We start from the raw sequence: 27,591 nt of genomic DNA, 5'->3' as shown, positions 1-27,591 counted from the left end.
TCCTACCAACCGATCCCTTCTTCTAGTCAAGTTGTGCCACAAACTTCTCTTCTCCCCAATCCTATTCAATACCTCCTCATTAGTTATGTGATCTACCCACCTTATCTTCAGCATTCTTCTGTAGCACCACATTTCGAAAGCTTCTATTCTCTTCTTGTCCAAACTGGTTATCGTCCACGTTTCACTTCCATACATGGCTACACTCCATACAAATACTTTCAGAAACGACTTCCTGACACTTAAATCTATACTCGATGTTAATAAATTTCTCTTCTTCAGAAACGATTTCCTTGCCATTGCCAGTCTACATTTTATATCCTCTCTACTTCGACCATCATCAGTTATTTTACTCCCTAAATAGCAAAACTCCTTTACTACTTTAAGTGTCTCATTTCCTAATCTAATCCCCTCAGCATCACCCGATTTAATTTGACTACATTCCATTATCCTCGTTTTGCTTTTGTTGATGTTCATCTTATATCCTCCTTTCAAGACACTGTCCATTCCGTTCAACTGCTCTTCCAAGTCCTTTGCTGTCTCTGACAGAATTACAATGTCACTGAATTATTAAGAACAACAAAATGAGATTCATGTTGTGAATCCCTGAACTCTATAAAGTATTCCATCAAGTCAGCATTAGTATGTAAACCGTGTGGATAATTTCTAGGTGAAATTAGAGGTGCTCAGTTATTAGTGAAATGAGAAATAGTTGTCTTCAGATCAGCCAGAGAGACATAGCACAGAGAATGGCAGAATATTTTTGTAGACTCATCACTACTGCCAGCTTTCTGTCAGCACAGAGCCATTACTGAGAGGGGCATTTGAGACAATATTCCCATAATGACCAAATTTGCGATGCACCCATATCTTTGTGGGACCAAGGTTGAACATTGTCTTTGGATCCTGACAGCACGTTGAACTTCAAAGTGGCAGATGGAAAAATCCTTTTTATCCTGTTCAACTTACTTGGGAGAAGGAAGGTGACTTCCCCAACTCTTGGAGGGATGCAGTACCAATACCCTCTTGAAACCAGGAAAGGAAGCGACTTGCTGAGTGATTATCGTTGTGTTGTCATTAGTAGCTGCATAGAAGAAAATCTCAGTATAAATTCTTGCCTGGATTCTGAGTCAAGACAACTCCTAAATTGAAATGATAATTAAATCAAGACCCTAAGCTGCTGACAGGCGTTGATATACATTGACGGGGACAGTTGAAACGGGGACAGTTGAAACTGTGTGCCCCGACCGGGACTTGAACCCGGGATCTCCTGCTTACATGGCAGACGCTTTATCCATCTGAGCCACCAAGGGCACAGAGGATAGTGCGACTGCAGGGACTTATCCCTTGCATGCTCCCCGTGAGACCCACATTCCCTACATAATGTCCACACACTGCATTCGTAGTGCCCCTGCCCATTACACTCGTTACTTGTGGCAGACAATCTTACCAAGTTCAATCAGAGTTCGGGCAATGCGTGTGCATCCGCACAGGAGGAGGGTCAATGGCTGGTTAGCCTTAACTATATGAAGATGGTATCTGTTCTTTCGAACATGTCCAGGGACAGTTTAAAATGTGTGCTCCGACTGTGACTCGAACCCGGGATCTCCTGCTTACATGGCAGACACTCTATCCATCTGAGCCACCGAGGGCACAGAGGATAGTACGACTGCAGGGACTTATCCCTTCCACGCTCCCCATGAGACCCACATTCCCAACATAATGTCCACACTCTACATTGATGTATATCAACTCCTGTTGGCAGCTTAGGGTCTTGATATAATTATCATTTCACTCTAGAGAGCTGCACGGCCACCGATGGTATCTGTTCTTTCGGACATGTCTGAAAGAACAGATACCATCACCAATGGTATCTGTTCTTTCGGACATGTCTGAAAGAACAGATACCATCTTCATATAACTCCTAAGTTGCTTTAAATTTTGAATTCAGGGCTATTCTACAGTTTATAACTTGACCTTGCTTAAGGGGGGCTATCCTAGAAGCTTTCCAATGCAAGCAAAGTTTCTTGGTGTCTCTCTCAATCTTTATAAGGCCTGTGATACATATTTGAAAGCAGTCTCTTAACGATTTCCACCCTCTGACTCAGAGTGCTGCTTCAAGTATTGTGTTTTTGAAAATACTGACAGACCGGTTTGAATGTGAATATGGTTTCCCTCAAGCCAATATCCCCAGTGTTACCACATTTTCTGTTACCACCAACAGCACTGCATCCTATTATAATGGAATTCTCTGAATGGCCATGAGTGAAAGTGTCATTTCTGATCTGTGCAAGAACACACTTACTGTCACTGGTGTAGACTGCTACTTTGGTCTTTCAAGAGGTCCCAGGTAATCTTTAGATCTTCTGGAATATAAGGGAGACAGTACGCCAGAATTTATTTATAAAATTAAGTTTTTGAAGAGAGTACACCAGTGCTGCAATTATTTGACAATTTATTGTTGACACTAAGTGGGGGCAGTCTCCTTTGCTGCTCTGTAGTTTGCCCCACTAATATTCTCAAGAGCCCAGTACCAAATTTGCTTAACATTTCTATTGGTGAGCAACACGCTGTCTTGACATGTGGAGCAAATTATATGTATTTGAGCACATAAATTCCTCATCTATTCTGATTCCGTGGATGCTGCTCAGTATATCTGCCCAAACCATCCAGAACACGCTTTTTCACCTACAATCTGTAGAAAAGGATGTGATATTTTGCTGGGTAACAAGAAATATGGGAATTTAGGGCAGCATGCTGGTGAATACAATAAGCAAAGAAAAATTTAAAATAGTTTTAGTGGCAAGTTACAATGTCCCCTTACATGCAGTGACTTTCTGTTTAGACAAAGGGCTATATGCCAGTCGATGTAGATATCTAACATCAGCTACTCAGTGGTGACAGTCTTTCTTCCAGACACTGAGGCAGGAAGGAGTCCTGTTAACTTGCCACAAGATTGGCCATTACCTTTTGACATATGGTTTGGACTTCTGATGAGAATCCAACCGTGTTTGTACAAACACCTACATCTACATCTACATGGTTACTCTGCAATTCACACTTAAGTGCCTGGCAGAGGATTCATCAAACCATTTTCAAACTACTTCTGTACCATTCCACTTTCGAATGGCACGTGGGAAAAAGGAATACCTAAATCTTTCCATTCGAGCTCAGATTTCTCTTATTTATTATTATGATCTTTTCCCCCTATGTAGGTGGGTGTCAACAAAATACTTATGCATTCGGAAGAGAAAGTTGGTGATTGAAATTTCGTAAACAGAGCTCGCCGCAAAGAAAAGCGCCTTTGTTTCAGTGGTTGCCACCCCAACTCGTGTATAATATCAGTGACACTCTCACCCCTATTGCACGATAACATGAAACGAGCTGCCCTTCTTTGCATTTTTTCGATGTCCTCTGTAAATCCTACCTGGTAAGGATCCCATACCAGGCAGCAATATTCCAGCAGAGGACAGACAAGTGTAATGTACGATGTCTCTTTAGTGTGTTTGTCGCATCTTCTAAGTGTTTTGCCAGAAAAGCGCAGTCTTTGTTTCGCCTTCCCCACAATATTATCTGGGTGGTCTTTCCAATTTAAGTTGCTTGTAATTGTAATTCCTAGGTATTTAGTCGAATTGACAGCCCTTAGATTTGTGCGATTTATTGTATACCCAAAATTTATCGGATTTCTTTTAGTACCCATGTGGATAACCTCACATTTTTCTTTGTTTAGTGCTAATTGCCACTTTTTGCACCATACAGAAATTCTCTCTAGATCATTTTGTAATTGGAATTGATCATCTGATGATTTTGCTAGATGGTAAATTACAGGGGCTGCTCAGATTATCACCTAGATCATTTGTATAAATCAGGAACAGCAGAGGGCCTATGACACTACCTTGCAGAACACCAGATATCACTTCTGTTCTACTTGATGATTTACCATCTATCACTACATACTGTTACCTCTCTGAGAGGAAACCCTGAATCCAGTCACACAACTGAGACTACTCCATATGCATACAATTTGATTAATAATCGCTTGTGAGGAACGGTATCAAAAGCCTTCTGGAAATCTAGGAATATGGAATCGATCTGAGATCCCATGTCGACAGCACTCATTACTTCATGGGAATAAAGAGTTAGCTGTGTTGCACAGGAACGATATTTTCTGAATCTGTGCTGGTTATGTATCGATATGTCATTTTCTTCAAGGTGATTGATAATGTTCAAGTACAGTATATGCTCCAAAATCCTACTGCAAATTGAGGTCAGTGATATGGCTCTGTAATTAAATTGATTGCTCCTATTTCCTTTCTTGAATATTGGTGTGACCTTACTTTCCAGTCTTTAGGAACAGACCTTTCGTCAAGTGAGCAGTTGTATATGATTGCTAAGAAAGGTGCTATTGTGTTTGCATACTCTGAGAGGAACCTGATTGGTATACCATCTGGACTGGAAGACTTGCCTTTCTTAAGTGATTTGAGTTGTTTCGCAAAACCTAAGATATCTACTTTTATGTCACTCATGCTAACACCTGTTCTTGTTTCGAATTCTGGGAATATTTACTTTATCTTCTTTTGTGAAGGAATTATGGAAAATTGTATTTAGTAACTCTGCTTTAGTGGCACCATCATCGGTAACATTACCATTGCTATCGTGCAGTGACGATATTGACTGTTTTTTTGCCACTGGTGTACTTTACATACTACTAGAATCTCCTTGGGTTTTCTGCCATATTTTGAGACAATATTTCATTGTGGAAAGCATTGACGTCCACACTAAATTTCAAGCTTCTGTAAAACTTAGCTAGTCTTGGGGATTTTGCGTTCTTCTGAATTTGGCATGCCTCTTTGTTGCTTCTGCAACAGTGTTCTGACGTGTTTTGTGTACCATGGTGGATCAGTCCCGTCTCTTATTAACTTATGCGGTATGAATCTGTCTACTGCTGTCGATACTGTATCTTTGAATTTGAGCCATATGTGGTCTACACTTACATAATTAGCTTGGAAGGAATGGAGACACTCTTAGGAAGGCATCAAGTGAATTTTTATCTGCTGTTTTAAATAGATATATTTTGCATTTATTTTTAGTGGTTTTGGTTGATACGGTTTTGAACCTCACTGCAATGACCTTGTGTTCACTAATCCCTGTATCCATCATGACGCTCTCTATTAGATCAGGATTATTTGTGGCTAAGAGGTCAAGTGTGTTTTCGCAACCATTTACAATTCGTGTGGGCTCGTGAACTAATTGTTCGAAGTAATTCTCAGAGAAAGCATTTAGTACAATTTCGGAAGATGTTTTCTGTCTACCACTGGCTTTGAACATGTATTTTCACCAACAAATTGAGGGTAGATTGAAGTCTCCACCAATTATAACTGTATGAGTGAGGTACTTATTTGTAATGAGATTCAAGTTTTCTTTGAACTGTTCAGCTATTATATCATCTGAGTCGGGGGGGGGGGGGGGGGGGAGCCAAATTTTGGTACGGCTGTTGAGTATAACCTCTGCCCATAGTAATTCACAGGAACTATCTATTTCAACTTCACTACAAGATAAACTACTGCCAGCACACACACACACACCACACACACACAAACACACACAAACACACACACACACACACACACACACACACCACCACCACCACCACCACCACCACCACCACCACCACCTACTTTATTTAATCTATCCTTTCTGAACACAGTTTGCGCCTCTATAAAAATTTCAGCACAATTTATCTCCAGCTTTAGCCAGCTTTCTGTTCCTGTAACGATTTCAGCTTCAGTGCTTTCTATCAGCACTTGAAGCTCTGGTACTTTTCCAACACAGCTACAACTACAATACCGACTGTTGCATGGTCTATTCCTGTCGTTTCTTTGCCCTGGAGCCCTTTTTGTTCTTTCCCAAGACTGTCTAACCTATACCTACCTGTGTAGCTGCCTCCTGTGTGTAGTGGACACCTGACCTATTTAGCGGAACCCGAAACCCTACCACCCTATGGCACAAGTCGAGAAATCTGCACCTTACACAGTCGTAGAACCATCTGAGCCTCTGATTCAGACCCTCCACTCGGCTCTGTACCAAAGGTCCACAGTCTGTCCTGTCGACAATGCTGCAGATGGTGAGCTCTACCTTCATCTTGTTAGCAGGACTGGCAGTCTTCACCAACTCAGATAGCCGCCGGAAGCCAGAGAGAATCTCTTCCGATCCATAGTGACACACATCATTAGTGTTGACATGATCCACCACCTGCAGTTGGCTGCACCCTGTACCCTTCATGGCATCCGGAAGGACACTTTCCACATCTTGGATGACTCCCTCGATATGCACACGGAGTGCACATTGGCTTTCTTCCGCTATGGAATGTTTTGGAAGAGTGTTGATAGTTTATTAATGAGATGACAGCCCGTGGTTTTGAATGGGAACCTGTTATCTGTTTTGAGTAATAACAACAAAGATGTGAAATAGCTAAGACTTCTGCATCTCTTACAAATTCCTCCCCAGGATGCAGCATCAAATGCATCACAGGATAGCAGTAACAGCCATGTTATATAATTTTTTCCATGGAAGTTTAAGCATTAGTGTCATTATGCCCTCACTATCATTTGGCCTACACAGCAATGGTATTGCGAATTACATCATCATTTGTTTATGAAGATAATTCTGTGAGTTTCTTCAGAAATACCTACCCTGAAAAATGAATAAGATTGCAAGACCATCACAATAACTCTTCATTGGAGAGATTGTGGTTTTGCAGTTTTGTACAAGAATCAATCTTTCACAAGTCTTTTGATACTTAAGTGCATCAGTCACTATATCTGAGAAAAGAATTGAGAACGTGTATGTACAGTAATTCTAGTTTTTAATGTCAGATATCAATATTTTGCACCTGCAGTTTGTTAACGTAGGTCTGTAACCACTCTGAAATAGTTTCCACATACATCAAAAAAAGTGCTTGACAATAGACTCAATCATTTTGTTTTGCTGATAATCAAGTAACATATTTTTTTCCTTCACAGAGGCTCACCCTATTGATCCAGGTGCTTTACATTGCTGCAGCGGTCATCGAGAATCTGATATCCGCCAGATGCTGAGCAATATAGACAGCAGAAATTTCCGTGGTGAACGTCTCTCCACAATTCGCAACCTCAGGAAAAAACATCAGTCGTATGTAAAAGCTGAAAATTCTACACAACAGACAGAGCAGTCTACAACAGAGAATACAGATTCTAATTCTGACACTGATGATGATCAACAGACAGGGGCAAAAAATAATGAAGAGGTCACTACTAATACAGTGTTGGATGGAAGTTTAAATGAAGTTAACCAAAGTTCTGATAATGGTGGTGTGATCACAGATGATCCCGACACACAATACATTACAGTAGACGGTAATGAAACTAAGTCTTCAGAGTCTTACATAAGTCCTGATAATTCTTCTGAGTCTGTAAATATTTCTGACCAAGACAATTTTGATAATTTTAGTATAACTACAGGAACTGTAAACATGAGTAGTAATGGAGGGTTGGAACTCTCCTCATCATCTGAAGAAGATAAATCGACTCAGAACCATAACAGTGTTCTAGAATATAGAGCAGATGATAGTGATCATGTCTATGTAGTCCGTGACACATCTAAAGAAAAAAAGGTAGTGCAGAGTGGCCCAGTGGGAGTAGTGGATAGTGAGAAAGCAGGTGTTAAAATGGTTCCAGCCTGGAATGGAGTAAAAGAGGTTAAACAGATATTCTCATCTGATATCTCATCTGCTTTGAAAGAATTTCTTTTGCCAGGTGTCCCTCCGAAACGTGACTTTGATCCTCAGATTCTGCTCGAGAGGCTGCGTTCAGAAATAAATTACCCTCGCAATATTTCTTGGGAAAGTGACTATGAGGTCCTTTCATGTCTAGCACAACCATTTGTGCAGCGAATTTCTATGTCTGGTGAAATATTTGGAGCTGAATGAACTAAAAGTTAAGTGTCATTCTAGGCATTAAGATGAGGCATTCTTGTTTGATTGCAAGTGTTGGTATTCTCTCTCTCTCTCTCTCTCTCTCTCTCTCTCTCATGGTGGAACAGGCAAGCTCCACTGAATATTAGCACTTCTATTCAAAAGGTGAACCATCTTTGTTGTTATGAGTACAGTTACTTTACTGAAGCAGTGGTGGTTTCATTTTGTTTGTAGTGGAAGAAAAGAGCAAGGGCTAGAAATGAAGACCACACAACTTGTCAGTAAACAGTACATAAACCACTGCATTTTCTCGTAAGACTGAGACGATGTTGACCTACATAGGATATTAGTATTCTGTTATGAACTATGAAATAAAAAAGTCTCATGAACCTATAAAGGTTCTTGCATCTTGTGTAAATATATAGAACGAGGAATTACTGGAACAATATTGTTGAAACATGACTACAAGAAAGACAAGTATGCCATAACCTTCATTATAAACTCGCGAGTACAAGGAATGTTGGGATGTTTGGTATGTGGTGAAATTGGTATGAAATCACTGTTTTCAGAAAGATAACAGTAAGGCAATAGAATTAATTGTTCTTCTGTTTCTTCATTGCTGCAGATTAGAACATCTACTACGTTTACTATCTGTTTACCTAATGTGGCTATGGTACAGCTGATCACTCTGTTTACAGTTGCAATTCCTTGCACCTTACAGCATTTTTACTAGTAATGTAACTCACTCATTTGTGTACAGCCTGAAACATTTGTTAGGCTAACTAGCTGCAAATTCCTGAAATATGATGAGGGATGATTGAAAAGACAGTAACAGTCTCATAGAAGTTTGCATGCTACTGTCAGTATTCACTGCATTTTCACTCTTGTACTACACATACTTGAAATAAGTAATTTAGTTTATCACAGTTTTTGTGCATTATATATGGGTCTGATGGTTCTAAATACTGTTACAGTTTCAGTGTCAGCTGTTTAAATATCAGAAATAGGAATGTTGTTGGTCTGTTGCAGAAGCAGGAAATGCAAAAACATGTTTGCAGACAGGGAAAGCTTGCACTTTTGCACTTTTTAATGCAGAAACATGTTTGCTGATGGAGCAAGCTTGCAATTTTTTTTCCATTATTCCCATTTTTAGGTTCAGCACATGGTGACCACTTTCACTTACTGTATGCAACAGCCATTATATTTCTGTGACCAGATGAAATTCTGATCACCAAGGGAAACCTTACCCCTGTTAGTGGTTTACTATTTTCCTTATAAATCCTTCCTACGTATATAATTTTTGAAATTTTCTTCTATTTTAGAGTCATTAGGCATGGAAAAATATTTTTGGGCTGATTCAACAGCTGTGTGTATCGTGCTGCTTTTCTTATAGTACATACATTGTTAATTATTGTCCTATAAAATTAATTGATAATGTCAACATATATTTCTTTGTGCCGAAGGTAACTGTTTGAACATACAATTTCAAGTAATGTATAGCCTTTAACAATGTTTGCAGTTTAATACTGAAGTCTCTGCGGAAAACCTATTGTCTGTAAGTGACAGTGAAATTTGTGCAGTGTCAAAACAATCAATAACTTATTTGAACACAGAAGATTTTGCTGTAATACATATTCTGTAGAAGAGCCACACTGGCTGTTTCATAAATAATATCCCTGTACTTGCCTTATTTAGACCAAAACCTTATGAACTACATTAAGGAAATAAATCTGAAAATGTCTGAAATAAGCTGGTCTTGCTAAACAGAGGTTCTTCTTCTTCTTCTTCTTCTTCTTCTTCTACTAGACCACCTCCATGGCCTACTAATAGGTCTTTCTTGGTACTGATGTGGAGCTCCCTCACATTTCTGTGTATTGGAAAGGTCTGTAATAGGACCTACTCAGTCATCTGAGGTCAAGAGAGAAACTGAGTAAATTAACTATGAATTTGACACACCAGAACAATCAGAGGCTTGCAACAGGCTGGGAGCCACACAGCATTGTCACCTTCATATTATTATTATTGTTATTATTATTATTATTATTATTATTATTAAATGTATGAGCTGCTATGGACTACAGTTATTTCAGCTGTCTCTTCTTTCTTTTCATCCACATTTCTCTCATTACTTCTCAGTGTTGCTCTCTTCTTTCTTCTTCCCAAGTGACTACAATCTTCTTCTTGGATTTTTCATGGAAACCTTTGGAGTCCTGTAATTTGTGTCTGAGTGACAGTTGTTCCTCCAATATCTTGTGGAGTAATTTGAAGTTCATCCATGTCCCTTCCAACTTCTTTGCACAATGTGTTATCCATTTTTAATTTACCAAACTAAGTAAACAGTCTTTTAGCCAGTCTGTTGGGATTCGTCCCATGTATGTTGCCATAGAAAATTACTCTTAATTTCTTAACCACAACTGCAATTTTTTCAAGGTGTGCATAAAGTTCACTGTTATGACATCTTCTGTGTTGTGTTTTCTCTTTAACTAGCCCCAAAATTTTCCCGAGTAGTTTTCTTTCTGTGGTTTCCAGTGCTTCCATCATTGCCTTTTTGTTCAGAGTTAAAAACGGTCTGCTGCATAAAGTGCTTATGGGCAAATTAATATAGAGTTGTATGAAGGTTTAGCATTGATGGATACTGACTTCTTATTATATACATCCTTGGTAAGGTGGTATGTTGCTTTCATTTTATTAACTTGTGGTTTAATGGCTTCTTTCACTGAAATGTCTTGTTCAGCTACTTCTCAGAGATACGTGTTAGTTCTCTCAAATTTTCCATATTTAGCTTTCATTATGTTTGGGGCTGCCTTAATGTTAGCCATAAATTTGATTTCCACAAAGGAGGTTTGTAAGCCTGCGTTTTCAGTTTGTTCTTTAAGCAATTCTATTTGTCTAGTGGCTGTTTTCATTGAGTCAAAAAAATTAGCTAGGTCATCCGCAAATGCTAAAAAGTCTTATTTGTGAGATGTCTTTTTTGTAACTTAATCTGATGCCTCATTGATTTGGCTTTCTCATAATGACTTTCTCCATTCCATTATGACTTTTTCTAAAACACAATTAAAGAGCAGTGAGGAGAGACTATCTCCCTGCCTCGCTCCAGTTTTTTTCTCAAAACTTCTAGAAATTTCATCTCTAAATTTTACTTTAGAATTGTTGTTTGTGAGCATCTGTTTATTGGAGCTGTGGTTTTAGTATCAATGCAGAGTTTGAGTATATCAAACAGTGACTTCCTATCAGCTGATTCGTCGACTTTCCTGTCATCATAAAAGCCATTAAGAAATTTTTAGATCTACTTTTCAGATAAATTATTAAAGACTTTAAGTTGATAATCAGCTCTGAGCATGATCTGATCTTTCTAAAATCAATTGATATATCCACCAAAGCAATTTCAGAGTCGAGTTGCTGTTTTACCTTAGCTAATAGCGCTTTTGAAAGGTTTTGTAGGTAACTGGTAGGAGAGAATTGTCTCTATAGCTGTTCACATCAGTTTGATCACCTGCTTTATGCAGTGGGTAGATTAAGGATGTCTTCCAGTCTTCAGAAATCTCTTTTGTTAACCAAATATTTTGGACAATTTCTGTTAGGTTTTCAAGAAATTTGTTGTTTGAATATTTCCAAAATTCTGCGATTATGGAGTCCTCCCCAGGTGCTTTATTATTTTTGAGAGATCTGATGTTTTCTTTGATTTCCCCTTTAATTGGGGATCTGAGTCTGGGCACTGAGCTTTTCCTTGTATAATGAAGTTAAATCTTGATTTCCCACATTCATAACTGAGTAAATTTGTAATATACTGGGCAAAAATGTATCAGTTTTCTTGGTTTTTACATGCTCTTTTCCCATTTTTTTCTTTAAAGCAAAGATTTGTTGGAGAATATTTGCTCAGGTCTTTTTTTTTTTTTTTTTTTTAGAAAGTTGTTGTATTTTTCATTTTGAAATCATGATCTGTTTGTTTTAATTGGTTTTTATCATAAATTCTCTTAGTATTCCTAATCAGTTTTGGTGCTCTTTCCTCATTTCAAGGAATGTTTCCAACATTCTTGTCTTCATTCTATTTTTGCCATGCATTTTGTTTTCTTGTGACTGCTTCATCTCCTTCCAAATTCCACTACACTCTTTTGATGTTGGTGAAGAGTTCTTTTTGCTTTTGCTGTTTGAACAAGAAATTGTTACAGTTGTTTCCAATTTTTTGGATTTTTGTTTTCCAATTTATCGCTAAAGTCGCTTCCTTGTTTGAGTTTTTCCTTGTCATATTTCAGAGTCTTTGGTTAGGCTGCTCTCTTGATGTTTCTTAGTTCGAATTTAACTTTGATTTTAAATAAATAGTGGTCAGAATCTAACTTGTCATTTCTTATTACCTTGGCATTCTGTTTGTTTTTTTTTTTTTTTTTTTTTTTTTTTTTTTTTTTTTTTTTTTTTTTTTTAGAAGATTCTATGTTTATTGCAACATGACCTATTTGAAATGCCTCTAAATTGGGTTTTGGAGAGCTTCGCGTTTTCTGTTTTCTGGGGAGATGCTTAAAAGCAGCAGATTTCATTATTAAGCTTGTTGCTATGCAAAGTTCTATTATTTGCTGTTCTTGTTTATTGTTTCTTCACAAAATTTATCTGTTTGTGCCTGTTGGACACTATGAAGCAGCAATACATCTGTGGACTGTTTGATCATGTTTCTTCTCTGCTTGATTTATTGGCCTGGTTTTTTGGTTCATGGACATTAACTATTGTATATACCTTATTTGTGCATGTGAAGGAGAACATGGATATTCTACCATTAGGTAACTGGAAATCTGTTATAAAAACTAAAATTTTACAGTTGACAATGAAGGCTGTAAGACATTTTTCCCTTCATTGCATTTGAAAATTTTGTAGGCTTCTGATTCAAAGATGTACTCATATGTAAATCTTGTTTCTTGTTCTGCTGTAGTGAGCATGTTGTGTTTAGTAAGAACATCTGTCATCTGTTTAAGCTTCCCAGTCTTCAAAAGTGAATTTAAAATTACTTTAACTGTTCCAAAGAAATTCTTTTGCTTGTGCTGGATTTTGTTTTGCCCGTTATGAGAAAGCTCCGACTCTTTCTAGCATATCAGTACAAGAACTTCCTCCATTCACAATTCTGCTCTCAGGATAATGTAGTTTATTGTAGCTATTTGTTTGTCTATTCTTCCTTTACCCTTCATTTTCAAAACTCAGTATTTGCCCTTTGGTGAATCCATGGTAATATACATACACTTATTTATACCAAAGGTGTCCTCTTTTATTTAAATAAGCATTACCCCAGAGATTCAGACACAAGCAAATGCAGAAAAAATATATTTGATTAAGCAATTGTGTTTTCGAAATTGATTTGCCGATGTCCTAAAGAAGCCTACTTCATTCTTGTAATTTTGATGTTTTAATCATTGCAGGTGTTACCACTGTTCTAAGACAAAACTACATTTTAACTTGTTCAGTATAATTAGGGTTATTTTGAATTTGATGCCTTAGATGTCAATGTTAATATATATCCTTCACTGTGCACAAGTACCTTCTCCATAACTATTGAGTGGTCATCACTGTGTTCTTTCAAGCTGACTTCACCACTTGCTTACACACAGTAAATGTAACTTATTTGATAGGCTTTTATTTCTCCTGCAAGAATTTCTCGACGTTCATGATATGTTACACGTCTGAATTATTCACGTTCTTCATATCAGTAGTGCAGATTTCTGTGGCAGTGAACAAATAAATGAATTTAAGCCCATCATTGACTGATAGAAATAGTGACCAGTTCTTGCTTTTGAAGCTGTCAGAGCTTCTTTGACTGATGTAAATACCAGAAATCTGTAGTATATTTACTGATCAAGTGATTCCAAAATTTCCATAATATAACTATTTAGATAAGAAGAGGAAGTTTCAAACATTACAGCAGATCTTCAGTTTACGTATTTTGCACAAACATATCAAGGTATACAGTTGTTCCTATTATTGCACAAAAGAAAAAATGATTATTGAAATGTTTGTTTTAATATTTGTGATGTATTTTTTTGTTATACACATAATGAAAATAAATAACTTTTAAGAAGAGAACTCAGTCCATTTTTATTACAGTCCCTTATATGCTGGTGGTTTGAAATTCAATGTTGAATACAACACATTGCCCATGTAATTTAGATTTTGCAATTGACAGTACCACTACAGCAGCACAACTCTTGTATCATAATATCACTACTTTTTACATAGTATCTTCAGTTTTCATTGTTGTTTCCAGAACTGAAGCCAAAATATGAGGTTAATTTCCTTTTAATTTTAGTTACCTCTTTGCTTTTGATGAACTGGTAGCTTTGTCATAGTAGTATTTATACACTGTTTGCAAGTGGATTTTGTCCCCCAGTAGGGTTGATGATTGTATGTTATACTCAACAGCATCCATAGCTGGCTGTTTCACATGCTTTTGTCTAAAATTCAAACTATGCACTAGGTAAGCCACACACTGCCTCTCATAACAGTGATTGTTACCTACTGCAGACAATGTTTAGCTGCAAGTCTGTCTATCAAATGGTGTGTTCCCTGTATCACATTGGTATGATTGCTAATGATCTCTAAGGAAATTAGACACCATATGTCACAGTTTATTCAGAACAAAGCCTCCATCTCTGTTGACTAAATTGTGCGACTAATCTTGCATTTTTCTTCATTACATCATCCCAGTAGCGTTGCACTTGTACGACGGTGTCACTATTTGCGTATTCTGTTTCTTGCTCACTATTAATTTAATTGCATGCTTAGATAATTATTTTTGTTGCATACCTCCTATGTTTTGCAATATATATGACATTGCTGCCTATCACCACCTAATCTTGTACCACCAAGCAAGATGACACAGTATACAAGACACTACACTCACATTCCAGAAGAACGGTGTTCAGATCCCTACCTTGCAATCCAAAGTTAGTGTGGTTTGCCTGAATGATGTAACCTTTGAAAAGAAATGAAACTTCCTGGCAGATTAAAACTGTGTGCCGGACCGAGACTCGAACTCGGGACCTTTGCCTTTCACGGGCAAGTGCTCTACCAACTGAGCTACCCAAGCACGACTAATGCCCCGTCCTCACAGCTTTACTTCTGCCAGTACCTCGTCTTCTACCTTCCAAACTTAACAGATGCTCTCCTGCGAACCTTGCAGAACTAGCACTCCTGAAAGAAAGGATATTGCGGAGACATGGCTTAGCCACAGCCTAGGGGATGTATCCAGAATGAGATTTTCACTCTGCAGCAGAATGTGCACTGATATGAAACTTCCTGGCAGATTAAAACTGTGTGCTCTACCAAGAGCACTTGCTCGCGAAAGGCAAAGGTCCCAAGTTCGAGTCTCGGTCCGGCACACAGTTTTAATCTGCCAAGAAGTTTCATATCAGCGCACACTCCGCTGCAGAGTGAAAATCTCATTCTGGAAACATCCCCTACGCTGTGGCTAAGCCGTGTCTCCGCAATATCCTTTCTTTCAGGAGTGCTAGTTCTGCAAGGTTCGCAGGAGAGCTTCTGTTAAGTTTGGAAGGTAGGAGACGAGGTACTGGCAGAAGTAAAGCTGTGAGGACGGGGCATGAGTCGTGCTTGGGTAGCTCAGTTGGTAGAGCACTTGCCCGTGAAAGGCAAAGGTCCCGAGTTCAAGTCTCGGTCAGGCACACAGTTTTAATCTGCCAGGAAGTTTCATATCAGCGCACACTCCACTGCACAGTATAAATCTCATTCTTTGAAAAGAACATGACCAATTTCCTTCCTCACCCCTTTCCAACCTGAACTTTTGCATGCTATCGTAACAAACTTGTTGTCTGGATGTTAAACCCCCAAGCTTCTATCCATGATGTGGCAGTACATTATTCCAACTTGTACAATGCACATTTCAAGTTTCAATCAGTAGAATTTTCAAAATACAAGATAATGTGTTTCTATGCTGAAGGGAAATTTGACCAGATGAGATTGATAAATTTCAAGAATTCATGCTACATCTCATCTCACCTCATGTCAGCCCAATATATGCAGGGACTTCAGAAAATAAGTTACGTCGTCCACACGAAAACCATTGTGCAACATGAGAAGCCTATTGTCAGATCAGAGTACATGACCCAGGTTTGCTGCATACACAGTAACGGGTGCATCACAGTGTGCAAGTGAAATGGCACAGCAGCTGTAAACATACTCCAAATTTGAAGTACAAATAACAGTAAAATTCTTGTGGGGGAAGAACATCTAAATTGCACAGAGATTCACCATGAAATTCTGGCGGTATATGAGCTGTACGAAGTGCCATACCATCTATAGTGAAACAGGTGTACAGGCATTGGTGATATTGATCAAAAAGGAAGGTCTGTGACATTGTCTAGGCAATTGAGGAACTGATTCATAGCAATTACAGAGTGATTATTGTGGACATTGCTCAGCAGATGCCCATCTCTATAGGCAGTGCACAATCCATCATCTGAAGATCATCTAAAGTATTGGAAATTTTGCTCATGCTGGGTTCTGTGATCACTGTCACCTGCACACAAAGGGACAAGGTTTATGACAACAAAGAACAAGAGCTGTGGAAAATTAAACAAAGATGTTTTTCTCTTGAACAAGAATGCAACACCCCATGTGGTGTGCACAACACAAACTTTACTTCAGTGTTTTGATGGGAGGTTTGAAAGCTTCTGCATATAAAGTCCAACACCATGTGATTTCCACCTTTTCTGCAAGTTGAAAGAACCTCTAGAGGGAAAGAGATTTTCCGATGAGGATGTTCACACAGCGATTCTTGAGTGGACCTGTTACAGAGAAGCAGCTTTCTATCATTGAGAAATTATGAATGATTGGTAGAAGTTTGGACTATGAAAGACACTTGGTGACTATTTTGAAAAATAATGTCGTGTATCTGTGTCACTGTGAAGGTCACTGTGAAGTTACCTAGCCTGCCACAATAATGTGTAACTTACTTTTTGTACTCCCCTCGTAAAATGCATCAAAATTGGAAACCAGGAAGTATATAAAGTTGAAATTTGACCACCTTGAAAACAAAATGACATGGACATAGAAATGGACAAAGCAAGGAGGGCATAAAAAGCAGATTAGCACAGGCAAAGAGGGCATTCCTGGCTAAAAGAAGTCTGCTAGTATCAAACACCAACCTGCATCTTAGAAAGAGCAGTTGAGATATGGTGCCACAGAAGGATGTTGTTAATTAAGTGGACTGATAAGACAAGGAATGAGGAGGTTCTGCGCAGAATTGTTGAAGAAAGGAACATACGGAAAACGCTGATGGGAGGAAATGACAAGATGATAGGACATGTATTAATACATTAGGGGATAACTTCGATGTTACTAGAGGGTAAAAACGGTTGAGTGAGACAGATGTTGAAGTACATCCAACAAGTAGTCGGGGATGCAGGGTGCAAATGATACTTCGAGGTGAAGAGGTTGACAAGAGTTCGTGTCAGGCCACCTTGATCAAGTCAGAAGACTGATCAATAAAAAGAAATTCATGATGCAAGTAGAATGAGAGGGCCAGCTGCTATTTTTCAACATTTTGGGTAGTAGAGAAGAAAAATTAGGGTTAAAATTAATATTACCAACTATGTTGTTAGAGATGAAACACCATTTCAGATTTTCAGAGGAGCCATCCTGGCAGTTGCCTAATGTGATTTGGGAAAACACTGGAAATATCAGTTGGAATGACTAGAACAGTATTGTGGCCTCCATCGTTCCAAATTTGTCTTGACCAGTGCTGCACATCAGTAAGAGTTGATGGATCCCTGGACCAAAGTACCCATCCATACCGACATCCAAGCCATGAGCAACAACCACTCTTCACTGAGAATATTCATGCTTAGCACAACAGAGAGAGATACTTTTCAAAAGTAGTAGGTACACATAACAACAAATTGGACCTGTACATTGACCCAAGTCACCAGTACCTGCAAAAGGAAACAAGCACCAAAGAAGAAAACTCTATGTGGGTGCAATCACCAAGATGATTGGAGACTGCCTGTATAATACAGATTTCAATGTGTGTGAAGCATTTCAACAAAATAAAGCTGTCTGCTATTCCTAAGATGTTCAAGATCCCAAAAACTTAATACATAGAACAAACTATACCAGATTAAAGAAATCAATAAATAATTTTTTTTAATGAGAGAGTATCCATGACATCTGTCAAACTGTAAATAATATAAAATAAAAATGTAATTAACACCAACTGCACACCCAAGTCAAGCAGTTGCTTAAATCAGCTGTCACTGAACGCTTCCAGCGTGGAATGAAATACAAAGATGATACCAGCAATATGCTGCAGAGACAACTTGTGAAATTGTCTGCTGAAGATGGTGATTAAAATTGGTAAATTACATCAACGGGGACAGAGGCTTTATTAGAATCAAATTGTTGAAAATTATATTGTACAATATGAGGAATACATTTCGGAAAGGGGAATGGATGGAGGGCACTTTAGACTTGGGTCAGATTACCATGGTCAGTGCTGGTAAACAGTGGCTGCTACTAAAATTGTGTGCTGCTTATCAATTCACAGTCTGAGAAAAGACAATGAGCAACAAAGATTTGTGCCCAGACACCCTAAGAAGCCAGCTATGAAATCTGTTGAAATATTAGTTATGTTTTCATTTTTTCTTCATTTTCCAAAAAATTTGAATTGTGTTCTGCTTTTCAGTATATTCAAAATATACATAGTTGCGAATGATAGATCTGCTATAATCTTACAATGCATCAGTGATACACCATACTTAATGTATACAAAGAAAAACACACATTTGTCCATATTTAGAAATGACCATTAACAATTCTCAGCTTTGAAATGAGTAATTATAAGGCCAAACAAGAGAAGATAGAATACGGAAGAAATGAAGGTGTCCTTAACTTTAAAATGTTCTTGTTTATCTGGTCACTAAAGGAGGACAGAAAAAAAGAATTTAATCATTTATGTGTGTTCACTTCTCATAAATGCGGTAAGTGGTTAGTACTATAGTTGAGTATATGTTTAGCTCTGCTGCATATAAGAAAATTGAATGGCTGCAGTGATGGTTTATAGGATTTGTCAGAAAAATGTAATCAGTGAAATAATGGTACAGGATATTAATACATTATATCTATTTTCCAGATAATTAGATAAATCTTTTGGATTGTTGTGGTGTACAAGAGGGGGAAATGAAAAATGTGTACAAACACTACTTACAAACCCTTGCGTACAAGACAGTATATTAACAAATGTAATATTTAAAAAGTGCGTTTTATGAGGGCAAGCTGAAAAGTAATTCCTCAGAGACTTTTATTAGGAAACTCTTAAAGCTTTTTGAATAGAACAAACATTATTAGTATTTTACTTTCTTATTCTTCTTGTGTACATATTTGCAGCCTTCTGCCACAAGAGGGCTTCAAATTGTACCGAATAGCATGGTGGTGTGTAATGTAACTATGTTGGGGCATGAGAAACAGCATGCTGTAATCGAGTTTCGAATTCAAAGATTTCATCCAAATGTGGAACACCCTCTTCTTCACCATGACAATTCATCTACAAGAATCCCACTCCTTGGATTCACTGTCATCCTCCATACAGGCCCGACTTGGCCGTAATTGGTTTTCATCTGTTTCCAAAACCTTAAAGACCACCTTCAGGGACTTCAGTTTGGTAGTGGTGTAGTTGTCCAAGCAGAGATAAGGTTGTGACTTTGTCAACAAAGTCAAAGATTTTAATAGTGATATCAACAAGCTGGGCTCTCATTGGGAGAAATGTGTCAGTCACCAGAGTGGCTATGTTGGGAAATAAATTTCTAGGTATGAGGAATAAAAATGTAGAATATTAGTAATGTTTGTTTTGTTTAAAAAGCTTTGAGTTTTCACATAAAAAATTTGGAGATAGTATTTTGCAGCATGCCCTTGTAATTTTAATAACATTGCCAAGTTGAAGACAACACACAAATAAATCGGCAAAAATACAAATTGCAGTTGATGGTGCACTAAACTGTTTAAGTTTTAAATAATGATTGTTTTCATGGCCTGGCTTTTGTGAAGTCTCAAGCACTTCGTTGTAACAGAAGCTGGTCAGACTTGGAAGTGCAAACTTATCTTTTGTTAGCGTTGAAATCTGAGTCGTCACAGTATTACTGAGACATCAAAGTTGATAAGCATAGTGAAAAGTACATAAGTCTGCATAAGTTTTGTCAGCAGATGTACATAAATTGGAAAAAAGTTTAGTAAGAAAAAAGGCAAAACACAGAATCAGAAACTAGATTGTCACCCTTTTTTACTCAAGTTGTTTTTCTGCAGTTGCTGAAAGACATGAGAAGAAAAGGTGGAAGATCAAGACCAGTCTTTAGTATGTACTTGCTTTTTTTTACCAAGATAAAGAATATTATTTTTCATTGCTGAATCACTTGGGTTATCATCTACATCTATACTCTGCAAGCCACATTGCAGTGTACTTCATGTACCCCAGTCACTTCTCCCTTTTCCTGTTCCAGTTGCATATGGTTGGCAGGAAGAATGATTGCTGTGTGGGATTGAAACACACTAATTTTATCTTCATGGTCATTCTGTGAGATGTACATAGGAGGAAGCAATATGTTGGTTGAATCTTCTGGGAATGTAACTTTCAGAACTTTAATGGTAGACCATAGCCTGACTGCAGAATACCTCTCTTGCAGTTTCTGTAGCAGAGTTGACTGAGTGTCTCCACGGTGGTTTTGTGTTTATTAAATGAACCTGTGCTAATCATCTTTGGATCTTTTCTGTTGCTGCTATCAAGCCTATCTGGCATGGATCCCAGACAGATGAAAAAAATTCAAGTATTGGTTGAACGAGTGTTTTGTAAGCTACTGCTTTTGTTGATGGACTCTATTTCTTAAGGATTTTTTCATTGAATCTCAGTCTGGCATCTGCCCTACTTGCAATTAATTTTTGTGTGGTTGCTCCACTACAAATTGCTTTGTATGCATATTTCTAGATGTTTTGTGGAAGTACCTGCTTCCAGTGCTTGTTCTGCAATTTTGTAATTGTACATTAAATGGTCTTTCTGTCTATGTATTCACAATGTTACATTTGTTTATGTAGAGGATCAATTGCCACTCCCTGCACAAAGTGTTGTTAAGAGAGCGACTGAACTTGAGTAGTCATGATTTCTTCTTCTTTCTTCATTCTTCCCAAATTCTCTTCATACGTTCACTATGTTCTCTTGCGTTCTTCCAACCATCTTTTTCCCATTCTGTTGTCAGTATGTTCTTGTTTAAGTGTGTGTTTCTTTATGATGTTTTTAAACTGTTCTCTATTGTTTATGTTGACTTGTGTGATTCCCAGTTCTTTAATGTCTTCTTCCGTTTCAGTGATCCACTTTGTCTTGTTTTTGCTCTTGTTTTCTATCTTAAAGATTTGCCCTGTGAGCCTGCTTTTATTCATCCTGCTGATATGTCCATAAAATTTCATCCTTCTCTTTCTAATGGCGTCTGTTATTGTTTCTATGTCTTTGTAAATCTCTCTAGTTGGCCTCTTCATCCAAATTCCTTTACAAAACACTGGTCCATATATTGTCCTCAGAATTTTTCTTTCCTGCTTTTCAATCTCTCTGATCTTCGTATGATGAATCACTGTAGTTTCTGTAGCACATATATGCCTGAAGCCTCTTCTCTGCTCAGATTGACATGCTGTGTCCTGTTTCCTAGAAACTCTTCAGTACAGTCATGCAGTTGGTCTGATATTCCATATCCTCGTATTCTGATCATTAGGCAGCAATGCGGAACTACAGTGCATGCCTTCTACAAGTCAAGGAACACAACATCTACTTAGCCATCTGTACCTGCTGCTTTCTGGGTCTCGTGGACAAACAGAGTGAGCTTAGTTTGACACTACAGTTGTCTTTGGGACACATGTTGATTCCTGCAGAGGAGATTTTTGGTCTCCAGAAATGTGATAATACAAGAGCATAAAACAAGTTCCAAAGTTCTACAACAGACCACTGTCAGAGATGCAGGCCTGTAGTTCTGTGCATCTGTTTGACGATCCTTCTTGAAAACAGAAATTACGGACTTTTACCCATTCATTGAGACATTTCACTCCTCCAGAGATCTATGGTATCCTGTTGCTAGAAGAGGGGCAAATTCTTCTGCATACTCTATGTAGCATCAAATTTAAATTCCGTCAAGTCCTGCAGCCTTTCCTCTGTTGAGTGATTTCAGTTGCTCTTCTAGCACTTGGTCACTAATCTGTCATTTGTGCTACAAATTAAAGAAGGAACTAGAGTGCAATCTTCCTCTGGGAAATAGTTTTGGAAAGATACATGTAGTATTTAGGCCTTTTGTGTGTCATGCTATGTTTCACTGCCATTGTGGTCAAAGAATGCATAGCCCTCTGTAAGCTGATTTTGGCGTTGTCTAGTTTTTGTTTTCTGTGAAACTTTAGCTACATTTAAATTTGCAGTGAAGCTCTCTTTGCTTTCATAGCAGCTTTGTAACATGGTTGTCAAACACCGGTGGGTATTTCTATCTTTAACCACCTTCTTTGGCCCATTCCTATCTAAAGAATATTGAATGATGCTCTTGAACTGTGCCATTGTTGCTTGTAACTGACAGTGTTGGAGATGAATTTTCAAGTTGACCGATTTGGTAATCTGAAATCTGTTGTACTGCTGTTTCTAAGCAGAACAATCTTCCTATCTTACTTTGTATTTTTATTTACAACCATATTGAGTGAAGCTGCAATGGCCTTATGATCACTGATCCCCTGTGCTGTGTTGAGTTGAAAAGTTTGGGTATGTTTGTCACCAGCAGATCTGAGAGTTAGCTTCAAAAGTCAATTCTCTGATTATCTTCTCAAGGTAATTTTTCGATAAAGCACTTGTGACAATTGCACTCAATTCTCAATCCATACTACCTGCCCTAATTACTATTGGCATTTGGTTTCAGCCAGCTTTGTGTCCCTAGTACTATGTGTGCATTTTTACCATTTATAAGTGAGATTAGTTCCGGGACCTTTCCACAGATGATGCTGCTGCAGTTAACTAATACTTAATTAACATTTTCCTAACTAAAAGTGTAAACTGGCAGGCATTTTAAAATCGTGAAAACATAACAAAATAAATGCCCCTTAGAATAATACCAAATTCAATGAAGACCTTGGACCAGATTATTGCAAGTGAGGTTAAATACAAAATAGGATTGCAATTACATCACACACAATTTAGTGACCACCAAATACTATAGACTGAAATAATTTTTGAAATGGCCAATAAATAATACTATGTTGGGTGCAATTCCATGTTATTTCTACTGCCACGACTTCTAGAAGTGTTAGGTGAAATAAAGTATTTAATTAGGGTATAATAAAGTGTCACATGTCGAATCACTCTCAAATGATGTAAAATAAAAAGCAGAAAAACTTGTTATGACATGGAAATATACTGTAATGGTCTACTGAGTGTAGTGGCAGCAGTGGAGCCAAGAGGAAGGCCCTTAGCTCTAGCACTTTATGTAATACACACTAATTTAGTTTAATTTCTAGTTTTCATGTACTTCTGTGAAGAAGTGAATTGTATCTGAGTATTTCACTGTGCAGACTAGTGTTTACTAATGTACTCTAAGGTCTTTTATGTAAATTTTTGTGTATTAGCTTTATAAATGGCAATTTTCTTGGTTAGTATCAATCAAAGGTACCGTAACAGCAGAACATAGGTTGCACCCAGCGAGTTCGTGGATTAGTGTTACATTACTTGCGATAAAGACAAAAACTGTTTAAATATGGACAGAGACTGTGCTTGTTGTATATAGATGCAGAGGAATTGGCCACTGTCTGTAAACGACTTGAAGCTGTGTTGGCTGCAGTCAACAGGCTTCAGGTTGCTGCAATGGGCTGTGGTGACCTTGGTGCAACTGAGACAAACTTTTTGGCATCTCTGGAGCCTATAATGTGGCCTACGATCTCTTATGCCACTATGCCTTCCAATTTGCATGTCCCTGCTGCTCGACTCTTGCCTGATGCTGACTGGTGAACAATGAAGGGGAGCAAGTATCTGGGAGAAAGGTGAAAATGGGTACCAGACGTATGGTTATCTCCTTACACCTCAAACACAGGTTTGAGGTAGCACCCACTGCTGAAAGTACTTCTGAGCCAACACAGGATGGCTTGCCAGTTGGGATCATGGCCAATTTTCCTGGGATGTTGGGACAAGTATAGAGATGCGATTGCTTGTCATTAAAAACACCAATGTTAAGCGAGTAATGGAGCCCCTCGGGGAAGTAGCAGGCAGGGCAGGAAAGAAGGCCAGTGTCCTCTTTGTTTCCTTGGCTGGTATCTCATCTGAGATGTGGAGGAGCCTCTACCAGCAGTGACTGAGTGTAGTAGATGCATCTGGCTGCAAATTGCAGCTCACAACGGCAGCAAGGTTTCGGAGATGAGCCCAAGGTTGTCTGATGTGAATATTAAAATTTTCTTGACAAACAGAATGTTCTTACAAATTTCAGGCTTTCAGCTTCTCGTTGTTTAGTACAACCGACAATATTTCAACTGGGTGCCTGACGAAGACTTCCTTTGTTCTGCAATACATAGCAAACTGTGAGTATTCCCTCATGCATCAAACTCAAGTTGACAGATGGATCACACTTCACAGCAGCAGCCACCTCACTGGTGGAACTGCAGAACTCAGCTGTCCTCTGCATTACTGCTCGCCATGGCCATTGGCACACATGATTGTCTTCAATTAGAATAAATTGTGGAGATGATGGGGTCCCAAGCACTGCCCAACTGGTAGATGCTATCTTGGTTCATCAGCTTTTCTGCCAGGACTATTTCCATGGATTCTTGAATACTGGCGTCCCAAAAAACTGTTGATGTGGCCAGAATCATAGTTTTATCATATTGCATCAAATGTCCAGGGGAAATACAGTGTGTGGCAATAGTGAACTTGCTCGAACAGTTCACGGGTATACTGCCGGTTCATAGTGTCCAATGGGCACAATATTTCGGCGATCAGACATGTCGCCATTGTCAGATGCGCTGACGAACTGAGCTCCTGAGAGCGGGCGGCCGATTTAAATCCCCTCCCCCCTCAGGCCGCTCTCTTCGCCGTCCGCGGCGGTCACGAAGACGTGGGCGTCGGAATCTGTCATAGCGTCGATGTGCTTGCTGCGTCCGCCCTGGTCACCAGTTCGTACTTCTTGCTGAGAGTCTTCTTAATTACATTCAGTGCCGGGTCCCAATCCTTGCTGAGATTGTTGCCGCAATCTCGGTTGATAAGATCTTCCCTGGTGCGAATTTCGATAGCCTCCCTTATAACGCTGTTTCAATATTTAGAGGTCTGAGCCAGGATCTTGGTACACTCATAATCCATCTCGTGTTTCTCGGACAAACAGTGCTCTGCTACCGCCAACTTATTTGGATATTTCAGTCGAGTGTGCCTTTGATGATGTTCTCGGCAACGATCTCTGATGATGCGTACTGTTTGTCCGATATAAGTCTTCCGCACCATCGAAGATCATTGCCGAGAACATCAAAGCCACGCTCGACTGAAATATCCAAATAAGTCGGTGGTAGCAGAGCACTGTTTGTCCGAGAAACACGAGATGGATTATGAGTGTACCAAGATCCTGGCTCAGACCTCTAAATATTGGGACAGCGTTATAAGGGATGCTATTGAAATTCGCACCATGGACAATCTTATCAACCGAGATTGCGGCTACAATCTCAGCAAGGCTTGGGACCCGGCATTGAAGGTAATTAAGAAGACTCTCAGCAAGAAGTACGAACTGGCGACCAGGGTGGACGTAGCAATCACATCGACGCTATGACAGATTCCAACGCCCATGTCTTCGCAACCGCCAGCGCGCGGGCGCGGACGGCGAAGAGAGTGGCCCGCGGGGGAGGGGATTTAAATTGGCTGCCCGCCCTCAGGAGCTCAGTTCATCAGCACACCTGACGATGGCGACATGTCTGATCGCCGAAATATTGTGCCTGTTGGACACTATGAACCGGCAGTATACCCGTGGACTGTTCGAGCAACAAATAGGCCGGGAAAAACTGAAGAATCACAATAGTGAACTTGCTTGGTTGCAAATATCAGTTGCAATGTTGGTGTTCACTGTGGTTTCTTTCAGAGTGTGTGTGGTCTGTCCTGTGTAAACCATACCCAACTGACAAGGTATTTTGTAAATTCCGGCCTTCTGCAATAAAAAGTCGTCCTTCACTGATCCAAAAAGGTTTGCAATCTTAGATGGTGGACAGAAAATCACTTTCATTTGAAATTTATGGAGGATTCTTGCTGTTCTACATGAAATTTTGTCCACAAAAGGAAGAAAAGCTAAAGTTTTTGCCCACTTGTTCTCCTCTTCATCCACTTTCCGATGTTTATTCTAGACGTGGGCCTCAACGTGTATGATGGTAACCAGAAATTGCCTCCCTTATTCATACAATAGTGTCGAAGCAGACTTTTCTCCGTACTCAGTCGATTACGGTAAGCGCATGAAACGACTGCTGCCCATAAATAACTTGACACTGATGCAATTTTCCATGGTTATGCTAGACTTGAACTTTAACTGAGAGTGCCTTGTTAATCTTCTGGGTGGAATATCAAGTTTTTCTGAACACTCTCTGTAGCTGGGTGACTTCTTTAGGTAAACTATCCAGAGCTGAGACAGTGTGTATGAGTGTTTTAAGTACGCTCATAGTTTGTGACAGATGATGACAACTTGACGAATCAAATACAAATCAGTATGAGTGGGCTTATGGTAAACTGAATGTCCCAGGGAGCCATCGTTCTTTCATCTTAACGAGACATCCAAGAAAGGCAGACAACCATCTTTGTTTCCATAGTGAACGGACTGTTCTTATGAGTGGGGTTAAGGTGCTGAATAAAACCAATTAATTTAAGATAGATTGTGCTGAAACAAAGCGGTGGTGTCTACCTGAAACTTTTTGCCAATTAGTGTCAAAGAATTTGCGAGAGAGACCTTTGTAAAAAGCGATATCATATCGAAGCTAACTAAATGCTCAGAACTGCTTAGACAGAGAGCCTCCAGTCTGTTAGTAAAGTTAGCTGAGTAACAGATGCAGTGTAAGTATTTTCCCACCAGTGGTCTTAGGAAAGAAGTGAGACGTTTGTCTAAATCATGTGTTAGAGCTCTAGTGTTTCTCACCATCGCACGTAATGGAATGCTTTCCTTATGAATTTTTGGAAGGCCCATACAGTCTTGGTGGTACACAACCATTCGGTATTAACCTCTTGAAGATCTCTTGAGGTAAAGAGGAGGAATTCAGTAGTGCAGAACTTCCCTGTTGCACACATACTGTAGGGCCGTAATCAATCTTCCTATAGGTAGAAACATTTAGCAGACAGTACATCTCATTGTCATACACACTAGGGGAACAAAACGGTTGTGTTGTCAGCCTTTGTTATCACTACCTCAGTGTCCTGTCACATATTTTGTTGTGCAGTCCTTTCTGCAGTGGTTAAGTTACTACATTGAGAGCTTTCAAAAGAGTACGGCAAGTTTCCCTTCTTACTTCTTCTGCAGCATCTGAAGGAAGATGTCATACAGCTTCTTGAACACCACTCAAAAAACTTATTGAAGGTGGTGCTTTAGGTGTAGCTTCAAAATTGAGTCAGTCCCTTCTTTAATACAGACAGCGTCACATCATCCAAATTT

The 27,591-nt window shown here is 39.0% G+C and overlaps 1 protein-coding gene and 1 non-coding gene across 2 annotated transcripts in view; one reads left to right on the top strand and one right to left on the bottom strand.

The window, feature by feature from the left end:
• Positions 1-11,823, top strand: part of LOC126252921 (ER degradation-enhancing alpha-mannosidase-like protein 2) — a 104,968-nt gene extending 93,145 nt beyond the window's left edge. Inside the window, exon 9 of the mRNA XM_049953909.1 lies at positions 7,020-11,823. Coding sequence (XP_049809866.1) covers positions 7,020-7,963 — 944 coding nt within the window. The 3' untranslated portion in view covers positions 7,964-11,823. The remainder of the gene's footprint in view (positions 1-7,019) is intronic.
• Positions 11,824-14,937: 3,114 nt separating this feature from the next.
• Trnas-uga (transfer RNA serine (anticodon UGA)) lies at positions 14,938-15,012 on the bottom strand. The gene has a single exon. It is a non-coding gene; the product is annotated as a tRNA-Ser (tRNA).
• Between the last annotated feature and the right edge of the window lie 12,579 nt (positions 15,013-27,591).

Source organism: Schistocerca nitens, chromosome 4 (genome assembly GCF_023898315.1).
Source record: "Schistocerca nitens isolate TAMUIC-IGC-003100 chromosome 4, iqSchNite1.1, whole genome shotgun sequence".
Classification (NCBI taxonomy): Eukaryota; Metazoa; Arthropoda; class Insecta; order Orthoptera; family Acrididae; genus Schistocerca; species Schistocerca nitens.
Note: the sequence above shows the minus strand (reverse complement) of the source record. Positions and strands in the feature narration are given on the sequence as shown.